The 24,921-nt window shown below is 43.6% G+C and overlaps 1 protein-coding gene across 2 annotated transcripts in view; it reads right to left on the minus strand.

Moving 5' to 3' along the window:
• Positions 1-2,783: 2,783 nt before the first annotated feature.
• The window catches only part of LOC105562136 (cAMP-responsive element-binding protein-like 2), a 30,704-nt gene continuing 8,566 nt past the window's right edge, over positions 2,784-24,921 (minus strand). For both annotated transcript variants that reach the window (XM_012012700.1, XM_012012701.1), the window contains exons 2-4: positions 11,849-11,942; positions 5,239-5,360; positions 2,784-3,697 (exon numbers count right to left, since the gene is read on the minus strand). In XM_012012700.1, coding sequence (XP_011868090.1) covers positions 3,590-3,697; positions 5,239-5,360; positions 11,849-11,942 — 324 coding nt within the window. In that variant the 3' untranslated portion in view covers positions 2,784-3,589. The remainder of the gene's footprint in view (positions 3,698-5,238; positions 5,361-11,848; positions 11,943-24,921) is intronic.

The raw sequence follows: 24,921 nt of genomic DNA on the forward strand, positions 1-24,921 counted from the left end.
AATTCGCGGCTTGAAAGCATCGGACCGACATTTTCACCAGAGGAAATTCTAGAGATCGATTCTGAAAATCAATTACAGAATCAAAATTCAAGGCGCGAATCGCGCGGAATACGCTGCAAACGCGACGGAGCATCTCACGGCTCATTATTACACGTTGCGCCCGACCGGGAAAAAGACCAAAAAGATTTTCGGGCTATCGGAATAAATTCCGAGCGGCGGCGGGCGAGTCCCGGGGTCGAGAGAGCCGCAAGTATTTCCTCGCTCCCGCCGGATAGGCTATATTTTTTCTCCTTATTTCCGGGTCCCCAAACGTGGCCGCTATTTTTTTTCACGCCACAACGCTACACTTTATGAACTCTGCGCCCGACACGTCCGTTCATCTGTCCACCCGCCCGTCCATCCGTCCGTCCGGCAAGAACACGCGTTTTCCGCGGCAACGAAATTGAATGTCCGCGGTTTATGACGCATGCAATTGCGTATCGTTAACTGCCGGCGCGAAAGACAGGCATACACGGGGGCACATCGTTAGCTTTTTACGATCCGCGCTAATGCCTCTCGCGGAACACCTACGGCTGGACCCCCGAATTAACCTCGAGCGAGATCCGAGAACAACGCGGGAAATGCTAGGCAATTATGCGCCCGACGCGAGAAAGATCTTCATATCTCTTTAATTCTACAAATGTAACGCGAGCCGTACGGTATAAAATGTACAACTCCAGTTAATGCACACGTCTAGTTATATAACAGTTACTTAACAGTTTATTTGGTCGGAGAGAACAATGAAAAAAAAAACGCACACATTTCACTGAAACTTGAATTTAGTTTGAGCGTTGCAGCGTTAGTAGATAGACATTATTACACGAGATAATTTGTCAGGCTCGAATCGACTCGCGCAACGTCTCTTAGATCCAGAAGATGGTTATTTTGCACTCGGGCACACAACGTGTAAAATATATCATCTCCGGACACTGTCACAACTAAGGCCATCGCGCCAGGAAGTACATTATGTACCTACTATGCAGCAAGCTTAATAACAATGCGAAACGCTCGGTTCTTTGCCCGGTACTTTAGTACAATTTGATATTTACGGAGCAATATTTCAACTTTACACTCCGCGTAACACGCTGATTTATTTGCGAGACCACGGCGAGAAAAACGACGAGTTTTCTCCTCTTCCCCCTTTTTTCTTCCTCTCCACTTCCGCTTTATACTCCGGCAAGGATTTTCCTACGTTTCGCGTGCGTGAAACGTGAGTGAAATCGATATGTCTTTCTTAATAGGAAGATAAAGTCTGATTCCGCGTTGTGCATTGTGCCGAGACGGTGATTTACGAGCGACGATGATGTTTGGGCAAAATTTTATCCGAGCTGCGTCTCACCAATTCGACCATTGACCCGAGTCGAAATTTTGGTATTACTTTGACACTTTTTACTTTGATGACATTATATGTTTTTACTCCTTCCTTGAATCTTTAATTCTAAAAATTTACAATTACGTTGAGTCATCCACAACACAACTGGCTACAGGAAAATATCCTTTATCGTCACACAACATTTCGGCCCTTTTCAAGTGTGTCGGATTACTCAACCTAATTGTTAACTAATCACTGGCGATTTAATTATTCCAAATTGTGTCTAAAAATTTACTTTAGCTCTCACTTAAAAGGACCAATTTTATCCTCGCGATTTGCACGTTACCAGCCATTTCGCTCGTTACCAATGGCCGCTTCTCGAAAAACAGTACGTCTCGCGTGCAAAAGTCACCTCGGGACATTTGCAGTAACGAGCGAAATACATCGCTAAGTTAAGTGTCTGAATAAACCACTCTGACACACTTATCGTCCATAAGCTACCGAGCGAGCAAACAAAAAATCAGCAATTCGCCGAGGGATCGAAGAATAAAAAATATCATTAAATCAGCGCGCTCCGTACAGGGATTACGCTCTCATTCGTGACGTCCAGTTCAATCGATGCCAACGTTTATAACATCGTTATCGTCGCAATTATTGCTACACGGCGACGTTAAGCTCGCTCGTTACCGCTCGAGTTGATTAAAAGCTTGGAGCCAAATTGCGTAACAAAATTCGTTTCAAATTTCCGAATGTAATCGCGATAACGGCGATGTATCGGATTCGTCATTTTTTTCCTTCTTTTCAGCGGGCCCGTCGGGCGAGCGCAAAAGATGATATCGTCTACGGGCGCATTCGCAATCTACGTAAACGGGAACGGAGATTTCGTGGCTCGATACTCGACGTCAAAATGTGCACGTTGCGCGGAGTCGCGACGTGGCGGTGTCCAAAATGCGATTTCGAATCACGCCGGTGGATTTCTCGCGCGCGTGCCGGAAGAAAAAGATTTCAAACACAGGATCTTTAATTCTAAAACTTTACTCTTGTTTCTACTTAAAAGGACCTACTTTAATGCTAAATTGGCAAAAGTAGAAATTTCCGACACTATCAGTTTGAAAGTAGAAGTAAATTTTGTACTTGCAGTTCGACCTCTTTTACTGTCTTAGGTCCTACTATGCAATAGAATGAAAGGTTCAACATAGGGCCAAGATTTCGACTCGGATTATAACACAGTTTTGTTTAGATGGAATCATTGTCGTCAGCAAATCCACGTAAGTTAAGTTGACGAGCGAAAACAAGACTTCACGGTCCGCTACTCGATCCTTACGTGGCGCAAGTGCGCTTTTTAAGTAATTGAAAGGATCAGAGAATTGTTTTTACGTTAAATTCTCACATGGGAAACTCGGGAAAGGGACGTTGAGCGTCAACAGGTCTATTTTTCATCGAAAAATATTGGTTTTATTTGACTATCAGACTCTTCCGTACACATATATGAATCAACTTTCGTAATGGCGCCTGCAATTTGTACAAAACGATGGATTTCTCGGCAGTACGTGAGTACCGCGTGCTGACAAAGTGGAAACGAAACAGTAAACGGTCAACGGGGAAATCCCGCAACGACGCCCTTCGAACAGACAATACTGAGTGTAGACTTTGATATACAACGAGCGTCTTTCCCCTTCGAGGCGTTAACAGTAATATATCTATAATTACTTCCTTAGATCGCAACAAACAATGCGTGGGAGGTACACATTCCAAGCGTGAGACCGCAGACAACCGACCGAGGTCCTTAATTAATTAATAAGAATAAAAAATATGTGTCAACGTAACGAGAGTCGCGATAACAAAATGTACGTAAAAAAAAAGGTAACACGGTGAGGTAACGAGGTAATCGGGGATAACAATCCCGCCGTTCGGGGGAGGAACGAGGGAGGAGGGAGAGGAAAGAATTTCACTATTCGCATAAGAAACGTATTCTCGAAAAGGCCGGAAGAGATCCACTTATCGCGGTTCGTTCGGCGGATCAGTATAGAAACGACCGACGTGAAGAGAAAATTTTAGATTCGCCAGCCAATTATTCCCTATTGCCTCGAGGAACAGTAAAAGAGAAAGGGAGATAAGAGAAGACGGGAAAGAAAGCTTGACTACCAAGGTGGGAGAGAAGGGGGTTCGATCAGAGGAACAAGATAAATGGAACGGCTCGATCCACGTGACTTCCTTATTCCTCGCCTCCTTGGCCGCTTAGTTGCCGCTGGATTGTTCCCGCTTCAGCGAGCCGAATTCCTCCAGCATCGCCTGAAGTCCATCGGGGACTTGACCGGCGTCCAAATCCTGAGTCCACTGACGATACTGCAGAAAAATAACAAACGGTGGTGTGTAAAGTACGTGAGTTCCGTCTCTCGCCCACGGTCCGCTATTGTTCGCGCGCTAAACCGTCGTGCGCTGGAGATCTTCGGTGGAATCAGGAGGATTTTGGAAACAGCCCCGCGCGGATACGCAGGAACGCCGGACTTGTCGGGATTTTTCAACAACTCCTCTTACCCGCGGTACTCGACTCGATCGATACAGGACTCCGAAGCATCAATGTCAAAGATTCGCAGAACACCTCGTTAACGAATATTCCGTACGGCGTAGGAAGACGAGACAACCGAAAGCCAATTAGTACTCGACAAGCAAATAATTTTTCATTTCCAACTTTTTAGCGAGACCTCTACACGGAGAGACCGATATGGTTACCACATGTCTAATTAGGGTTGGTACAACCCCAGTAAATAGTAATATTTTGGACAATATATCTGTGATTGTCATACCCGCATTGGTACGATAAGTAGTGGAGACAACTCTATGCGTTTTGTGCAGCAACCGTAGAGAACGCTGCAACACAAAACAATGTAGATGCCCCTACCATTTACACGGTAACATTTTAATTTTAGTTCTTTCTGCCTTAGCCGGCCTTTACCGTGTACCAATCCATTGTTCCGTCGTTGAATTTCCAGATTCATTTCGGTAATCGCGCGAAGAAAGAACGACAATTTTCATATAAAACCACGGGAATTATTCGTGCGAAATAGTTCCCGCCCGCGAGAATAAAAATTCACCGCCAAGCGATCGCGTCAGGTACTCAAATAATTGTAACGAATACGAGTGCTTCTCTGCGAGAGCAAAACAATGAAGATGCGAATAATACTCCTAGTCGCATTGCTAAAGAGCGAACCTTTGTATTCCGCCAAGAACTTTACACTTTTGCGAGTAACTTGGTTTGCACTTCGAGGGAAGGTTTAAGGAAGACGATAAGGGAGACGATGGAAAAGAAAAAGTTACGAGGTTCTCCAGCTTCCGAAGAATTTGCTTTGCTTTACGTTCGAGATACAACTAATTCAAGGAACTTTAAGGCACATATTTTTCTATTAAAAAAAGGAAGAGTCCTTCCTTCTGTATTACAGCTTTGTTTTTATTTCACTCGGCAGAAATATAATCGAAAATTAAGACGTAAATTAATTTTCAGATATATTTCATGTCTTGTAAACACAGTAATTAATAAATATATAGTACGCCGCAGAAAGTGTTGCGGTGCCATTCCTTGTAAAATCTGAGGACTGTTGTTACGAGGGAAATTTCAAAATGTAAAAGTGAAAATCGTCGTCGTGAAAAAAAAACTGCATTTAAGTTTTACAAGGAACGGCGTATCTTCACCCTCCGCGAATTATTATAGAATACTCGTATAAATTTATAAATTTATTAATACGAGCGGCAATTCGTTTGTTATTTCATTCACGGTACGCAACTTATCGCGATAGCAAGCCGTATTTATCTCTAAAGGAGACAATCCTAGATTCTTCCCTAGGAACACTCCGTTCTCGTTCGTTCGTTTATGGAAGGGTACGACTCACCATCTCGAGCTCCTTCCGCAGTGCAATCACCGCCTTTTCCCGGTCGGCCACGAGCTCCTCCAGGTACTGATACCTCAGCTTCTTGCGAGCACGGCACTCCCTCGCACTCTGCCGGCTTCGTTCTATAACAGAATAGCAAACGAACGAGGGGTGAGAAAAGGCACGGGTCGATATTAATACGAGGCATCGATGCATGCAGAGCGCGGCCCGATCCTCGAGACGGAAAGTTCCCCGGCTCCCGAATTCGCGCCGGGCATATAAATTTCTCTGGTTTTCGGCGTCGGGTCGTGACGTAACGGGCAAGCCAAGTGGCAGATATATATATCACGAGCTCTACAAGAATTCACGATTTAATAATGTCGCCGAACGCGCAAGACGCATGGTAATGCCGCGGCATGTGCGAGCGAAAAGCGGAAACTTTTACGAAGACGGACGGTGTGTTACGGCAAGCTATGATTTTGTTCTCGAACGTAGGGGATAGGGGGGGGGGGATAAACGCGTCGCATGTCGGAGCGAGATCGAAAGGAATGCGAAACCGATTTAAATAACGACGTCGTTGCAATCCGAAATCTCTAATATTCAAATCCTCGAATCCCACGGTTCTAGAATTTTATCATATCGTTGGTTCCCGTGCGCTTTTCCTATTCCAAAATTCTCCGCGAGCATCGCGATCCCTGAATTCCGAAAGCCTCCCCCCGAGATCCTCGCGTTCTAAGATCCGATATTATTTTTATTTCTTTACTGTCTCCGCGGGCGAACTCGGCCGAAACTGGTCTTCGAGCGGCGGCGTGACATGACTTAACAAGTGGACAGCGGCCAGAATGGACTTGTTTTAATTTAAACGCTCGTCTCGCCGTATCTTTAATCAATGAAATATCAAAAGTAGTCATGGTAACAGGTCTTACTTATATAAATAATCTCGATTTAATTAGATAGATTTTACTCGTCGAGCAAGTGTCAGGCCCGGTCTACAATGAGTCGTAGACGTGTCGATGCAAACGTAATCTGCCTAAGGGCCTGAGCAGGAAGATTGTCGTAACCGTTTACGATTCTGTCGTAAGACTTAAGTCGGCGTCGGAAATCAACGCACTAGAGCCTCGTCTACACAGAAGTCGTAAAGTCGTAGTCGTAAGAATAGTCGACTATAATTGGTTAATTCTTATGTGTCTGACAGAATTGACCAATTACAATCGATTATTCTTACGACTGCGACTCGGCGACTCTCATTGTAGACCCCGCATAAGAATTGTCGTACGTTGCACCCATCGCATCGTGTCCCAGGCGATATACATCTGCGACAATTCTTTGTGCGTTGACTAAGTCTTACGGCAGAATCGTAAACGGTTACGACAATCTTTTTGCTCGGACCCTAATGCGGACGAATTGAAAACGCGGAGAACATGAGAACCGTCGAATTTATTAATCCTCGATTAATGAATGGGCGCGATCTGTTGATTTCTCACCTTCGCGCTGTGCCGTTTCACGAGACTCGCGCGTTCGAAGGGAATGGCGCGTGCGATTATTAAATCTCGATCGCGGTGTGGAGAAGATGGCATCCGCGATCCGTTCGCGTAATTCTTTCATCGGAACGCAATAAATCGCGTGTCGCGTGCGATTAATGCCGGGAGTGCCGGCGCAAAGTGTCGCGCGTCCGTTGTATTCTGACGGTAACTGCGCGCGCGATCGTAATTAATCGTGCTCTCGCGAGTGTCGTGTTGTGCAAATGCGACGAAAAGGATCTGAGAGGAGGAGGAAGAGGAGGCAGCCCGGGAGGGGCATCGGGTGACGCCGGAGCGACCGCGCGGTAATTTGTTTCTTATTTGTTACTTAGTGTTTGTAGAATTTACATTCTTTGCTTACGCGATTAAAATAAGAATTAAGAGAAAGATTAATCGCGAATTAGCATTTTGTTTAATTTGTCTTGACGAAATATGTAATTGTCTCGAGATGTCTGTTTTTTTTTGCAAAGAATTCAAACGTGTGCAATAATTAATTCTGAATACTGCTATAGTTTGCGTTTTATGTTTATATTTTGCAGATCAATCAGGCGCAATGTAAGTACAAATCCACCGCTGTCGGTGAGTGACAATTAAATTTTTTAATTAAAGTAGTGGATCTATGAAAATTGTATCGTAAAATGTTTCTACGTGCAAGCACACATAAGAATACTGTTCAGAGTAACAAGAATGATAATTCAGCCAAGTACATATAAAATCTCATGTAGATCCAATACTTAAAGATGGACAGACCAAAGCAGATTAATAAATATACTTCTGGAATTTTCTATATAACTACTCGATTTAATGCGCGTAGGAGGACATGCGCGTGTACGAACTCATAAAAGTGAGTTCGACATGTTAATGCGTTATTTATTGGAACATTTTAATCTCTCGTAACATGACTGAATATTAATTACGAGATACACTAATTGTTTGATATTCATATGAAAAATTCATAAATATTTGCCAAACGTTTTGTGCAGTGATACAATTTTGGGGGAATGCAATTGAAAACATTATGAAGTTATAAACGTATTAACGTTAATTTAGGTGACACATTTCTTGTATCGAGATAAACGTTGAATCGATTTTAGAATTTACTGTGGATATAGAAAAAAGAAAATGTGGAAAACAAAACAATAATAACTAAAATACTGATATTTCGGGAATATGCATAAAATTCTTATTCGAATTTCTTCATGATATTTGTAGAGCATGAACAATAGTCAGAAGATACTTGTGTGTATTACTTTTGCAATATAATAAATAAAAATCGATACCGCCGTAGAACATGGTAGCAATAAAGCATTTTATTTTGCTTCCTATCTTCTCCCCGCATATATCTTACTGAAATTCGAGGCCTGCGCGAGGTTTGGCCCATTTGTTATTCCTTTCCAGAATTAAATATCGTATGTTATATTATTGCAAGAAAGCAACAGCTTTCCAGGACTTTTTCAATATATAATACATCACAAATGTATATGTAAAAGAAACATACACGATACATTAGAGTCCCATAACACAATCCAATTAATTTATCTAATAAAAAAAGCACGCTAATAATTATTAGCTGCGCTTATTCATGTGTATAATACGCCAATTTTATCCCAATTTTTCACAGTCTATCCATCTATTTATTGCTAACTCGATATTTTATATAACTTTATACCAATTAAAGCGGTATAAAATAATTAAATGTATGAGATCCCGCTATTTAAATCGCGCATGTGATGTTGCGAAATGTCTCGTAAAAACCGCGCATTATTTTAATGATATCAGGTTATATCTGAATAATCAGTGTTGCCTCAGCTAAGTACATAGGCCCAGTTGATTTCTAATGAAAATAAGATTAATAGCAAGATACGAATACCTTTCATCTTTCTCTCCGATACATTTTTAAAACACGATCAAAGGTACAAGACTAAAAGCCTCGCGTTCAAGCACGAGATTCTGAGCTTTGCAGCTTCGATTTGTAGATTCTTCGAAGACTCCTCGATCGCGACTCGAAGAACCGTCGAGGACATAGAAGTGTCCACGTTGTCAAACTGTTAAATAGTCTCACAAGTTTCCTTCGCGAGAACCATCGCACGTCCGGATATAACAAACGTTCCTCACAATCGAGGTTCGCGAACGGGCTATATCGCACGTGGCTCGCCAGAGCCCGCCTTTTACGCGGCAATAAACGTCACTCGTCTCGTTGCGGACCTTCAAGGGCCAGGCGGCCAAGCCGCTGCGCCGGCGAATTTTCGCAGTCCGTGGAGCGTCTCGATCGGCTCGGAGTCGATAAATTTTATCGGAAAGAGATTCGTCGACGTCGACGGGGGCTGACGCGCCATCCGGAGATCGATACCGGCGCGCCGTGCAAATTAAGCGTTCTCGCACAGTTAATTTGTGGCACCATTTAGGATCTTATTGCGACGGCCGACATCTGGGCCGAATCGAGGCGGAACTCGGGCGAATTTAAATAAAAGCCGCTTCCGTTAGCTGTACGGAGTAAAATAGAGGATTCGTTCGTTCGCTCGCGTGGCCAAGCACGGCGACGGAAAAGACTCGCGCGCAATTTCCGTCGATATGCAGGTCGTTGCGAGTGCACGGGACATCTTTTTCGCGACAGATAGGAGACAAGCTGAGGAAAATACGGTTGTTTTAATCCTCGCACTGGGGTGCAATTGCTAAATCGACCGTCGCGCGGAAGATCCAGCGAAAACGGCGAATAGACAGCGAGTGAAAATGCAATTTCTTAGGGTAATAATTTTCTCAGGTTAATATTTTTTTTAACTGATAGGTTAAATTCACGTAGACCTCTAAAAGTCAATTCGTTTTATAAGGAATTGTTTGTGAAATTAGAAAAATTGTCAGCTCGAAACAATCGAAAGTAGAATAACGTTTTGCAATTGCTGTAAATTGCAAATCTGATTTAAGGTAAATGTTCCAATAGCCAGACATTTAACAATGCTAGTATGACTTTGCTTCATTTTTATAATTATTCACGGTTTTTCGTAATTTGCGTAGTGAATTGTAAAATGAAGTTTAAAAGCTTATTGCTGACGCATAAAAAACGTGAAAAGTGTTCAAATTATTTTAATAGTAATAAAAATTTTTAAGCGCAAAATGTTAAAGCCTACAGATGAAACAATATCCGGACGCTAACAATATTAAAAGCGCTTTTATAATAATTCTACATCATTTTAATTTGAATAAAACTTTGTTTATTAAACGAGAATACCAAAATAAAATGAAAATTATTTTAACAAGACAATTTTAGTCACCTATGAGATGGCGGAGTTTCTGCTAAATTAATAAACATCATTTGTTCCACCATGAATTTCTTGCCCTTGGAGTGAAATCTGTTTAGTGAAAAATTGACTATTAGATTGTGTAATCGTCGCGAAAAAAAGATTTGCAATTGAATTTGTGACTGAATGTTGAAAACGCACTATCTCACATTAGAATCCTATCTCATAATAAAGGACTTTCCTCTACATGTCCGGATACAGGGAAACCTCTGGCAATCGATACTCTTACCTTAATCTTCAATCCGTACATTTTTAAGCTCGAGGCGAATGACAATTGGCCGCAAAATTTTCGCTACCGACCGAAGAATTATCCAAGGAAACATCGGGTGAAATGAACGCGCGGATTGAACGGCGTGCGTACCGGAAAGGAGGCCGCATCCGCGGTTAGCAAGAAGCGCCGACGAAGGCGGAACAAAAGGGGAGAACGAAATAGCGCGCGCTAGGCGATTATAAAGTTTCCCCGTTCCCGAATGAGAGGACCACGCGCGTTCCAGAAATAACCCCGCGAAATTACTCGGTGCTGGTCCATGCAACAGCCGCGCGCGGGCCGGGTTGGCTCTTCCCTCCTCCTTCCGTCCCGCGCCATTCTCTCGCCGCCTTTGTTACCCCGAGGAGCAGCTCGGCGGCGGCGAAATGGCGGAATTGCAAAATAGCCGAACGATAACCGTACGGTAAGAGCGCGTGGCCGGGGGGTAATCCTCGTTCGCCGGGGGTATTGAGAAACCGTCGCGGCACGGCCTGGATATAAATATTCATTCGCGAAAGAGATAAACGCTCGTGCAACCATTCGCGAGTCGCACGGCCGTTTCGTACAGCCCTTACGAAGTGCGTCGACGAACGAAACGGAAGTCGCGCAATCAGCGGGAAAGACGCGCCGTTTCGCCGCGAATATCGAACGTTTTAATTAAGAGGCGGGACACGCGGAGTATCCGGAGTACGTAAAGCGCGCAGGCCGATATCTGCCGCATCCGTTTCATTGTCTCGTGGAATGCGCTATCTTTCTGTTTTACGCGAGTTTTCGCACCCCGGATTAAAAGGACGTTGACGAGTTGAGAAGCCAGGTAGATAACGTCGGGCCGGCGGCCGATATCCACTCGCCCTCGCCCTTTCTCTGCGAAAAGCACTTCTTCCCGACAAACTAACACCGAAGATCTGTATTCTAATGAAATAATAATTTCCAGTTGCAATCAATCGGCACGCGTTCGACAGGTTCGCCAAATAATTTATTACACCGTCTGTAAAGCCAATTAAAGTATCGGACAGCAAAAATAATCGTATCGATAATTGATTGTTGCATTTTAATCAATGGCCTGTAATTTACACTAAAATACCAATCAACACTCGATTGTTATCGATTAATAAATCATAAAAATAATCGATCCTAGTTAAATTGTCAGCCATTTGTCGTGGCACAATTATAATTTTTACCGCCATTTCGATTGAATAAATTAACATACGTTACACTACCGGATTCTAGTAGAGGCAATAACTTGGCATCATTTTATAATTATTACTAGATAGTGATTAATGAATAACGATACCAGACCGTCGATGCAATTCGTATTTGTGCATTATTTAGTGGATTTTAATGATAATTACTTAATTACTGATTCCAAATTATTTCACTAATCCAATTGCGAAAACAATCAATTGCATTGTAGCGCAGTCACAGCGAGACAATTTTAACTCTAATCGCAACGAGGACGAGCAATTGATCGCGCGACGAAGTCGCGTCGTTACCAGCGCAACGGCGGCGGGGGCGAAATGTTGAAGATGTCCGGGGTGTCAACGAGTACCCCTCACGGGGCTACTTACCGAGCTTAGCTTTCATGTCCGCCTTGTCCGCCGCCTTCCTTCCAGGCTTGCGTCCCCTCTTGCCCCCCTCTTTCCGATCACCGCGAGATCCCTCCTGCAAACAAAGGGACACGATACGGTTATTTGCGGGAGGAAATTCGTACAAATATTAACGCGATTAACGAAATTAACGTCGTCCCGCGCTTTCCTCTCTGACACGATCGAGACCGCGCGTCGAAACAGAGGACTCGGCCACTCGTTAAAACCAATCCATTTCGCAGCCGCCGATCGGCTTTCGCCGACCGCATGGTGGGGGACCGGTGAATAATTCTACCGGGGGTTGTTCATGATTAATGACTGCACAGTGGCGGTGTATTTTGCGCGGGGCGGGGGGAGGGACGGTGACAGATCTTGCGCGAGAAGCCGAGACGGCAGCATCAAAAATTGACGCGTTACAAAACGCGAAGCGGCCGAATTATTACGCGGCCTACCGAAACGAAAGCGCGCGCGGGGTAATTTACGCGCGCACACGCCCCGTAATGCAGGCTTGATCCGCGCGCGCGCGCCGGAGTTTCGCCCCGATTAATATCTTGAGCGAGACACGGCGGTGTCGCTTTCAATGGAAACAAAAGCTCATTGTGCCGCCGAGGAGAAGGACCGGTGGAGCCTGGAGGGAGTCCGCTCCAGTGAAAAGCTCCGGGAATGAAATCGTCTCCTCCTCCTCCTCCTCCTCCTCGCCCTCCTTCCCAATCGTAAACGCGAGATGAGCAATCGCCGTCCCTCGCCAGGTCCACGATGTACCTTTTTCTCACGACCACGAAAGTGCAATGAGCGTTATTCAATGCCCGCGGACGCGCGACCGAACGATGCCTAATAAACGTCCGCTTCGCCGGCGACACGGTTACTCAGCTTTTGAGCTTTATGGTCCTCGTAACCCGGTCCGTCGAGCGAAGAACAAGTCGTGAGCGAGCTACAGCCGCGTTTAACTCTTTGCATTTTTTTTTTCTTTCCACTATACCAGAATTCCCTCAGGTTTTATCCCTAGCAAGATTTAGAGGCGAAAAAAGGATCGCGATAGTCTATGGAGCGTCATTTTAATATCGCCTACATGTTTCAACGCTTTATTTACGACGAAAGAAAAATTACACTTATAATCGCCAGTGGTAATTAAACATTGAAACAGTAAGCTTATTATCACAAAACGTAGTAACAGTCACGGAACAAAGTAATGTAAAATATTACCTAAGTACGGAATTTTCCATTGCGTAGCCAACGAATTCTCAACGTTTTGTTGTTTTTCACTCGGCGCGGTATCGTACGACGATTAAGCGGGCCAACGAACTCTCAACGTTTTTTTTGTTGTTTTTCACTCGGCGCGGTGACGTACGATGTTTTTGCGTGCCGTCGTTGTACCTGAAGGTCGGCCGCGCTATCACTCGCTCGCCGAACGTCGAGCCGGCAGGCAGTGGCGAGAGTCGCTCCGTGCGTGGTTTTACTTTTGCGATATCGGTTTCCACGACTCGATCGCGACGAATGTAGGGATAAAACGCTATTGATTCGCACACCTTTATCAGTAACAAGTAATGTTCCTCGATTAATTATTAAGTTTCTACAACTCGTTTCGTTGCGGATTAATAACTACTTCTTTACCGCGGATTGTGCTTCCGATGCTCGCGTTGAATTTTATATCGCCAACTCAAAAGTGATCTCTCCATTATTCTATTCTTCCGAATCAAAAATGCAAGTTGTTTGAGTAACTTGTATGATAGAAAGTCGCGCGACATTTGTCGTTTGTTTCGCGGTATTTCACATCGCGTACGGGAGTGATCGAAATTTCGCGCGATCGAGAATTTTCGCGAGTGAGTGTTGTGTCAGTGCGACAAGAAAATCTGAGAGGATGAGCAGGTCTAGGGGAGGCATCGGGCAACGGCAGAGAAACCGTGAGGTAAGTGTCTTACATTTTTATTATATTTGCTACTTGTGCAAAATAAAGCATGTGCTGTGTTTTTATTTTATTTATGCAAATGATTCGAATAAGTGTCAGAGACAAAACCATACGTATACAATTTTGTGAATTTATATTTAAAAGAAAGACTTTTAAAGTATTCTATATAATTATTTTAATAAATATCTATTTTAAAAAATATAAAATATAAAGTATATTTAATGCAATAATTTCAATTTCACATAATTACTCTGTAATAATCATATACATATTTGTATTTTTACAGTTTACCATATATAATTAACGATGTACAACTCTGCTGTTGCGAATCGTATCAGTGAGTGATAAATTACTTTTTATTTTTTATGGACGTTGCGTATACAATTACTTATTTGCATGTATACAAATTCTTATAAATGTACAATGCTCAACTACAAACTGCGCGCGCAAAGCGCGCGTTTTGTCATTTCGAGTTCAATAAAATTTGTCAGTTGGGTGGACAATAATTAAGCTCACACCCTCAGAAAGGATTTCTGTTAACGAGACAAAAAATACACTTGACGCATTCATATTTCTCACGACCTCATTTAGTATAAAAATAAGACAATATAAAAATAAAATCAATAATTCTTATTCTCCTCTATCGAATTAAAATAGATTGACTTACTATATTGAGCAAGAGTAAGTTATGTGAATGAAAATTTATATATTCTTGCGTTTAGAATAAATTTTCCCTCCATCTTACAACGCACAAAGTTGGCACCACGATATTCAACAAAAGACGATGCATACTATTATTTGATTCTAGATTTTAGAATTTTTCATTTAAGATTAAAATATTCCTTTCCCCATAATAAATATGATTGGTGCTATATCGATCCTATTTTATGATACATTGAAGTTTAATAGCATTGGATCGGGAAATTTTTTCTGTGGGTGCACTGCTTTATTTACGCTTCTCCATTATCGTATTATACCGAGTATTTCAAAATTGGCGCAACATTCATGTATTCATAGACGATTCTTATTTCAAAATCATCGTAAGTGTTGTCTTAAGAGGCTAATATGGCTCTGTGAAAGATTAAAAACACATTAAGAGTATACTTTAGATGATCTTAAATATAAGAACGGACTATGAATACCGGCCTCAGACATGCTTGTACCTTGTACAACTTGAGATTGATCTTTATTTAAAAAACTGATTCTTATTGTCGATATAATATCTAATCGTTGTTTTGCAAGCGGGAAATTGAGTATGAAATCACGTTTCCTTAATTGCAAAGTGTGTCACTCGAAATTACTCTTCGACGACGTACGGATTCTCGACAAACTCCGCGACGCTTCATTATTAGACATAAAAGTCACTGCGTATCGCGCGGTCTTTCCCACCCCATGATTCCGCTGTAAAGAACATCATTTATGCAAAGTATACGTTTGTCGCGCGTACAAACCGCCCCAAGTCAAACGAACGAGCGACGCGTTTTACATTTTCGCGAAATGCATTTTCGCGCGGCGACTCATTTCGCCCCGCGACCGCACGGCGAGAAACGATTTCAACGCGGAATAATTACCTGGAGGAACAATTTCGCAGTTTTCGGAGCACGCGGACGTGCGGACGACACGCGCCAGATAGAACTTGCCCACGATCTTGCCCGACGAGCCGTTAAAATTTACACGCCCCTCGGGCGCGGTCGTCGCATACCGCGGCCCTTTAGATATGCATACGCGCTCAGGAGTGACAAAATACAAATTCCGCCCCCTTTTAGGACCGCTGTTTACCGCTACGACCTCTCAATCTTATCTGGTATTAAATCTCCCCGAATCCCGTTTCTCCCCCCCCCCCTCCGAGCACTTCCGGCTTTTCAAACCGGCTCTAACCACCCTCTTGTCGGCCACCGTCCCTTTCTCTGATCCGCAACTCCCCTTTTCCCCCAGGTCATTGTGCGAGATAATTGGAATTGATTTCCGCGTACAAAAAAAAATATACAGAAACATCATAACTTCGAAATCCGCGCGCAGAGAATTACGCAACAGTCTGTAAATCGAGAACGTAGCGTGCGCAAATAGAGGATTGTTCGCGGCCGCATTTTCGTAGTGTATTGTTGTTGCACCGACGAGACAGACGATATGGATGTAAACATCTCGTTAACAAATGTAATATCTTTTATAGTATCCCAGGAATATCGAGTTATCTGTCAGCCATATATTTTGTTTCCAAATACTACTTTTTAACAATAGACATCTGCATGCTAATTAAACAATAAAACTAACTGAGATTCCCTCCGGAATTCCGAAAATTGTTTTCCCTCTGAAAAATTTTCGCGATTTAACTTTTTAAAATGCTAACGGATTATTTTTCGATTTATTTTAGATAAATCTGGCTTTCAAACAAAAATATAGTAAAATTTGATAACCGTAAATGAATGTTGGAAAAGATTAAGAACATCGGCTTGTTAAGTAACTTTCAACTTTCAAGCGAATAAAAGTCCGCGCAACGCGCCCTCAAACACTTTATATTTGACACAAAATTATGTAAGCTCCAATTAATTATTATACTTTGCCTTTGTTTCGTTTCAAAACAGAATTTTTAAATGTTAGAGCAAACATGAGAGAACGCACATTACACTAAGTGCAAATTGCAACTCGGCAGGAATAAAAGATGCAGTGCAAGTTGTCCATAATGATGGACATTTCCCACAAAGAATCGCGAATGAAAGAAGACATGAAATATTCGGCAAAGAATCGTCCCTTGCACTGAACAGAGATTACATTTTCCTCTTTTTTATTAATTAAATGTGAATTTTTGACAAAAGATATCTCACAAACGTCTTGAAATATTCTTTAGATACACGTTGCCTGTAATAATGACTTTTGAAAAATCTTAGGCTGGTTCTACAATAGACGCAAGTCTCGAGTCTCAAGAAATCGACCAATCACAGCCAAATATAAGAAGAATAATCGATCGCCATTGGCCAATTTCTTGCGGCTTGTAACTTACGTCTATTGTAGAACCAGCCTAACAGTCGAATGTCGCTACAGAGATCAGACGTTACAAACGAGAGTAAGTTCAGAATTAGTATGACAAACCGAATGTCTCTACAATCACCAACGTATCTCCGTCGTAGAACACGGGTGATCCGCGGTTACAAACGTTCGGAATCTGCAAGATAATTATTAACACTGACATTTCCATCCACTTCCTTGTCTTCATCATGTCGCAAACTCGCACATTCCGACCACAAAGAATTACTCGCACCTGCGAGACTCCAATTCCTTCGCCTATTCTAATTCCGTTTCCTCCTCCCGCGCGCGACAATCCATTGGCGACGATTCGATCAATCGATCGATCGATCGATCGACGAAGAAACGATCCGTTTCTGGATAATTACGATGCCGACCGTCGAGGAGAGCAAGCGCGAGCGCGTGCATAATGCAACGGCAAACAGAGTGTAAAATATGCGTCGGAAAGTTTCCATAAAGTATATCCGACAGTTATAGACGCGCCTCTTATATATAATTACGTCTCTTTGCATCTCAATTAGCATACAATTATAAACATTATATACGATGATAGAATGCCTTTCCACGTCACGAAGAGTTCGCGAAGAGTTTGAAAACGAGAAACGACTGGAATATTAAATACCATATTAAAACCTCTGAAACTTCATTCGCATCTTCATCAAAACAGACTGTCATCATTCCTGCTACATTGGAGACAAAGCAATTTTATAAAATCATCAGAATTAGACACCGTCGTGATATATGTACTTGAATAAACAACAAATAAGACATGGCCAATGCGAGTCTAAGGCAGGAGCTAGATAGCCTTTCCTTGTAAATTTTATTAAATTGCGAATTCATATGCCGTTTCTTTTTCCGCATTTGTTCCTTCAAGTATTATGCCAATTATTGCGAACAATATTATCGCAGCCTCAGTGGTCGAGTTGGCTAAGACGCCCGTCACGGATTGAGGGAGGTTCCAGGTTCGAATCCTGACTGAGATAATATTTTTCGCAATAAAAATTAATTACAGTACGGGGGAAAGGGGGGGATTGTATGCTAAATGTAGCATCTGAAAATGCTAAAATATAGAATGTTTAATATGATTACAAATCGTTGATCGATTTGAATATGTGAATTCGCTGACGATAATAACTCCACCTGTAAGATAACTGCGTTATGTCCGAAAGGAAATCTACATCCTGCCTTAGACTCGCATTGGCCATTTCTTATTTGTTGCTTAGTTTTAATGAGAGTCCCACCTTAACTCCAGTGTATATGTATTTGAGTTCTCTGCAATTAACGAGCTGTGTAAAATCTGCGTTGGTCATTGAACATCGCGTTTTACTGACACAGTGGCATACGATAAAAATATGCGGTGAATGTCGCATACTTCTTTTCCCGTTCGTGTCGCGAACGAGCGAGTCGAGCTAATACCATTTTCATGGCGATTTTAACGGTCGTCACAACTATCGGAGGTGAAATGTAAGGTCCCGTGGTCGCGTGAATGTAAAATTTTACGATAGTCTCCTCTAACATTTCTCGCCGTTATCAGGAGAAACATGCGAGGCAATGTTTCTCGTTTAAAAAGTAATTTCAGTTATCAGAAACTCGATTACTAGATGCCGTTACAGAAAATTGAACGCGGTCCTACCACCAGAATGCGAGTCGCCGTAAAAGCAATACTCGTTTTAATTTTCCTAATTTGCATTTGCATGGGGAAAAAATCTGTTAGCGCATTATCGACGTTCCCCGATTTTTTGCCGTTCAAGAATATTAAAACGCTGCAATTTCCTCGGCTCCTACACGCGATAAAATTTATCCCGTCTCAAAGGTATTACGCAAAAACGTATACGATATCTGCCGACGCTCTCTTAACAGATAATCTCGCGATTGCATAGCGAAATAACGAAACTAAGGAAGTACTCCGTTGCCGTAATGGCGAAAGACGGAGGCGATCGCCTGCTGTATATACGGTATAATTTTATACCGTAAGCCCTTCTGCATACAACGCTTTCACGCCACTTCGAGACGCAGCGCGCGCTTTTTTCTGCGGCAGCTAACCCGTCTAGAAAAAACGTATTTGCCCTAAAAGCAGCGATGTAAAATGTCATTATCTTTTATGGATACATTTTCTGCACTCGTATCGGTCACACGCTCCAACGTGTATAAAAAAGGGGGATTTTTTTTTTATATTTTACTTAAAGGGACTAAAAGAGAGAATGACTAAAAGCAAGCGCCGTATAGGGGGGAAAAAACGGCGGTGTCCAACGGTCGGACTTAAGGCTCGCCGCGTGTAACGTTTTAACATTAATCAAGCCGAGGCAACGCTTCAATGGGAACCCTTAACGTCGTCTCGCCACGGCGAGCCGGATGCCCGATACTGCGGCGCCGCGCCGGCAACCGGATGCCCGTAAAGCATATTGCGCACAATATGCAGCGGAGATGCAGCGACACGGTTCACGCCGCCCCGCCGTCACCTTTACGCCTTCGAGCCGAATGCACTGACGTCCGTTAACGATAATTTGAGATATCAACGCCGATATACTCTCTCGGGGGTATTAAATTTCTACCGCTAGCTGTACGTGACGCCTCGACCCGTTCGCCGCATCCGTTCTTTGGTGACAGATTCCTCCAAGTGCACTTTAACGCGAACGAAATTATCGAGAGAAATATAATTTTTGTGCACTCAACGATTTACCGCCCTTCCAATTAGCCCGTGCTTCGGACGGGAAAACAGATGATAAAATCGCATTCTCTCTGTTGGCTTTTATTTGCAATAATTTATTTTTGTAGCAGACTTTTAAACCGGGGCTCCGCCATAGAGGTGTATAATGTTAAATGTCATGGAATTAAAACGTGGCGAGATAAAACCGAACGTTACGCGAGAAAATATAATTTGCGCGGAACCGACGAATAAACATTTAAAAAGCCTCTTTACACACCGCAATGTCGTAATCTGAAAATTGGAATTTCGCAAAGCGAAACTTCAATCAAAGCAATCTCTGACATTGTGGATCCGCATATAGAGACACGTTGCACGCGCTGGAGTCTCCGTTCTACCGTTATAAATTAAAACAAGGCAAATGTTCTCGCTGTAAAACTGGTCTCGCCGGGAGACCCAAATCCATTTAACTTTATTAAAATTTCCCTCGGTCTTGTAAGTAAATGCGGAATGCCTGAAAAATTCACTTTGCCCGAAAATCCGCTCAAAGATTATCGTGAAATATAAATAAGCCTCGGGTCGCCTCCGCAAAGAAGCATTACCATCTTCATCATTCAAATCCTCGAGTATGTTATTCCTTCAAGAATTTAACGCGCTTCTCTCTCTCTCTCTCTCTCTCTCTCTCTCTCTCTCCCCCCCCCTTTCTCCCCCTCACCGTCTCTCTTCCTCCCCTTCCCCAAATTATTACATTACCCTATCGGGACTCAAGCTCGTCGCGAGACCGAAAAGATCGAGCACCTACGGCTTTTTCTCTCAGTCCCACCTGAGAGTAACCGTCGTAAAATCAGGAGGAGAAACATTCCTCGCCGATCAGCGGGATAATTAATAACGAAAAGTGTGGATAGATTATATTACGCTGCAAAATCGAGTTAACGACGCGAGGCTCTCTTTTACGATTACCAGTCATTTGAAACCCCGCGCAAAAGCCATTCATTAGATCGCATTCCTACCTCGCGCTCTCCACCGAGCGGGTCTCAGGTGATCGCTTTTCGAGAGGAAACTCTTTAATTACGACCGCGCTCGTCTTTTACGCCCGGCTTTTTCGAATTGCACGGCGCTCTCGAATTTCAAGGGGGAAGTGCACCGCTCCCGTGCTCTCGCAATTAATCTCGGTTATTAGCCAAATTATTTCCGCGGCCTCCCGCTCTTTTTCTCAGCGCCACCCTCGCAAACGCATCGGCATACACCGGCGAATCTTCGCGTCGTTTCCCATCTCTTATCCCTCCAGTCACGCCGCTTCTTCTCGTGTACCCGTGATTCGAATCACCCACACCGGGCCCACTCATCTTCTCCGCTCTGCTTCCGGCATTATCTGTTTTTCGCGCTCGAGTGACCTCTCGAATTGCAGTGTCGTTTGACACGGTTTTATTAGCATGGTTAATTTTAATTGCCTCAGTAACCGAGTTTGTTGGCCGAGCGTCGCAATTTCCTCCGCCCTTCCATCTTCCTTTCTGTTCCCCTTTTTTGTCTACTCCTGCTTCTCACAGACCCCGAGAAGAATATTACACCGGATATCCGCGAAAGACACGCGCGCGAGAGGCACTTCTAGTTGGCCCTACTATTTTTTTCCTACCTTGTTTAAGGCGCACGGCGGAAAATGGACGTTAGACAAAGTGGACTAAAGTGGACCGAAATGGGACAAAGTAGACGTAAGTGAGGGATAGGAACGTTTTACCATGGTGGTCGCGAGGTAAAAGGCTGCTCTCCGCGCTCAACTCTTTCGTCTTGAATTCTCATTTTGCGAAATGATTTACGGACGAAATTTCGCGCGTGTCCAAACTTTTATAATCATTCCGGTGGCGATTAACGCTAATTTATTGTCGCGGCGAGATCCTTTGACGTCAAAAACTTGAAACGTTCGCGACACATTACACCTCGGGCGAGGAAAAACGCGGGAGGGGGCCTCTGAAAACGTCGTCGACGATCGTCCTTCGATTTAAATTGGCGCGAACGTAAAACTCCACCGGGCGTACAGGTCTCGCGATTAGTCCGGGCACGGATTTGCCGTAAAACGTTAATTTTCGTGGTGCGCGCGTAAACGGGAATTTACGGCGTACAATTTACGTAAGGTTTCATCAAGATTTCACAATACGTCGCACTGAATACACGCGCTCTGTCCCTCTTTCGCGCGTCACTCGCGATAATAAAGCGCAGGCAGGCGGTGAATGCGCGCGGTGCAAGAGTTACCGGATCCACCGTGCCCACGACCTTATTATTACCTCCATTCGATGGTTGCACAATCCACCGCGGTCCGCTCGCGCCAGCGGGTCGCGGCGCATTTTCCCCGGATAGCGGCGACGGCCGCTTTATCTGTTCCGAACAGAGAATTATTTTCGTCGCCGCCATCCGAGGGCCGTGTTTAGCTCGCCGCGTTACGTTTCGTCCGTACGTAAGACTTTTTAACGATTTTCGCATCAACGGGAGAGGGGGGAGAGCTTTTACGGGAGCTACAATGCCGCCAGCGGCAATTTTCGAGAGTGGCAAAAGCGGATTTCGACCTCGGGGGAGCTGAACTTTCGTGACATTTTTAAATACCCGGTGATACCTTCCTCGGCTCGCGATTTCCAAACCCAGGGACCCCGTAATCAGAGACTGGCCGTAAGAGAGAGAGTGAGATAGCCTATGTTTCTCTCTCACTCGCAGGAATTTGACGAACTCTTACAGGGTGTCCAGTAAACTCGATGAAAAAAATTCCCCGACTTTTTCAGGTTCTCCGGAAGCCGGAGTTAATTTTTGCCTGGCCGTTTAGTGTAACTTTTTTTAAGATGCATAATTTGCGTACGTCTGTGCGGTAAATGAAGTAAACGTTAAATGACCAAGTCCTCGAAATATTTTTCTCGGGAAACAAAAGTCCGGAATTTAAAAGGGTAAAAATTTAAATTAAAGCAATTATACCATCTATGTATAATACATTGTGTAATAGGAACGAACGTCATTGCAAACCGTTTGAACCACTTGCGATACCGTACGTAATCATGTATGATGCTTGCGTTTTGCTTAACTGCATTTTTTTGCAACTTACTAGATACTAACTTACTTAGATAGTACTGTTTAGTAATTCATCTTTTTTTTATAGTTTTGTCTCGGTTGAACACATTGAAATAAAATAACGCGACGATAAAAATATAAATTACCGACCACGCTTATAAATAAATTGATGTTTAGCAAAGCAGAAAATTAGTGTGCCGAGAGCCAAAGAAAAGTTTATTTTCTAAAACCTTTAAGTTATTCAGAAAGAAAACGTGAAACGATGTAAAAAAATCCAGATAAATCGTAAAATTTCCTGACTTTTCCCTGACATTTCCAGATTTTCCTGGCCACTGAACACCCTGTCTTATGCCAGTCCATGATTGCAGGGTCTCTATCCAAACCCTTATTAATCCACTTCCCTAAAGATACCGTTCGATCCCGCGCCATCGTCGCACTAGTCGTACGCAGGGAATTTTTGTGGCGCCGCATTTTTTGTTTCCTCGCCCTCGCCATTTCGAGTCGCGCGACGACGGCAAAGCTGCGGAGAGCTGATCTCGGAGAGCGTACAGTCGCGGCTTAAAGCTTTCTTGAGCTTTTCCAGGTCATTGTTCGTCCCCACTGGCGTAACCGGAAGAGAGTAGGAGGCGCGGAAAGAGGCGGAGAAAGCTCCCTCGTAATTTTCCAGCCGCGCCGCTGCTCCGGCGACGTTATGTACAACAATAGACGGGGATGTTTCGCGGCGCACAATGGGCCAGCGCGGGCGAAATCATTGCGTTGAGAACCGAAATCGCGTAAATTTCGTCGCCCCCCCCCCCCGCTGCGCGTATCACGGCGCGAAAATATGTTTCGTGTCCCGATATAAAATTAGAATGAAAAGCGCAGCCCCCGTTCCCTGCGGTCGCGACGGAAAGTCGTTCGCCATGAAAATAAAAAAAAGGTCGGCGAATTAACGTTCGTATATAAGAATTCGTAAAATATATAAAATACAATCCGAACTCCCGCTCGCGGTAGTCCCGATAGCGTAGCGAGCTTTTATTACTTCGATTTGATTAGACTCGGGGCTATGTACTCTATACCTCGTCTGAAATTTCTTCGAGATATCAAGATAAAATTGCGCACGGCTTTGTACATACCGTGCAGTAGCGTACAGCGCGAGGAAAGTATATACGGAGTACGTACGTATAACATTTTTCTGGCCGCGCGCACGGCTGATAAGGAGACAAAGAGAGCGCGATTGGATTTATGCGATCGCATTCGTCCACGTCGCAGACGATAATTTATGAAAGTCAAACGACGCAAAAAGAGCGCGCACGCATAAAGCGCGCGAGGGAGGACGACCGGATCCCCGTCGACGACGGAGAGGAATAATATCGCGGAGTGTCTCGAGGTGGATAATAAATTTTCTCCGTGTCGACGTCGATGGGAGATAAGTACAATCGCCGAGGCCAATACGCGTGTAAGCGAAAATAAGATTCAATACGCGCCCGCGGCGAGCTCGGCGGCGGATTCGCGCGGACGTACTTTGCACACCGTGCACGACGCTCCGACGACGCGCTCGTGAGCCTCGAAATTTTCTGTCGATGCCGCGGGGAAAGTGCGACATAAGTACAGAGCGCAAAAGCCAGTTCGTAAGTTCCGCGGGAAGTTTCATTGAAAACAAAAAGCGGCACATGTCGAGACGCGCGAGGCAAATTTGTCGGGAGCAAGTATAGGAAGCGCCATAAATTCTTTAAAGAATTTAATATACTTTGTCTGCTACTTTTCAGAACGCGTTTCTTAATGTCCTATGCTCGCACGAAGTGCGTAACTTTGAAAGTATGAGAAATAGACGTAAGAGAATCACACAACTCCGCCCCGTCGCGGATTTTCCCCTCCAAAAAAGATTCATTTTGAATAAATGAGAATTTATTTCATTTCGTGAGAGAGAATCTTCCCCATTTATCTTATTTAAAGTAAGATTAGCCTTTGTTTTATTTCCTCATTCATTATCCCTTTCTTTCTCATTTATTTCATTTAAAGACTCTCTAAAAAAGAATCTGGCCTAAATGTAGCTTCGAGCGCGTAAATATTCGCGACGATAAGCATCGTTACAAGACACCTCCAATTCTCTCTAACGGTTCTAAAAAACCGGAAACCAAGGCTCAAGCCTGATCTACAATGCGCTCTTCGTTGAAAAACATTTTATTTTGTACTGACTAAATACGTTTAAAAATTTTCTGCAAATTGACAAATTATATATATTGGACATTGCACGACCGTACAACACAATCGGGCATTGTCGATTTACCTATTAGAAAATAGAATGTTTCTAGACGCAAAAAACTTCTGTATACTACTAGACTGTGCTACCTTCGAGCTGAAAAGTGAGACAAGAGTTCCGCCATGTCTCGTTAGGTAAATAAAGTAGTATGTGCGCATCGGTGTGTCACCAAACAGTAAAGCTGCAAGCCTTAA

Source organism: Vollenhovia emeryi, unplaced genomic scaffold (assembly GCF_000949405.1).
Source record: "Vollenhovia emeryi isolate VEMERY1.0 unplaced genomic scaffold, V.emery_V1.0 DF939194.1, whole genome shotgun sequence".
NCBI lineage: Eukaryota > Metazoa > Arthropoda > Insecta > Hymenoptera > Formicidae > Vollenhovia > Vollenhovia emeryi.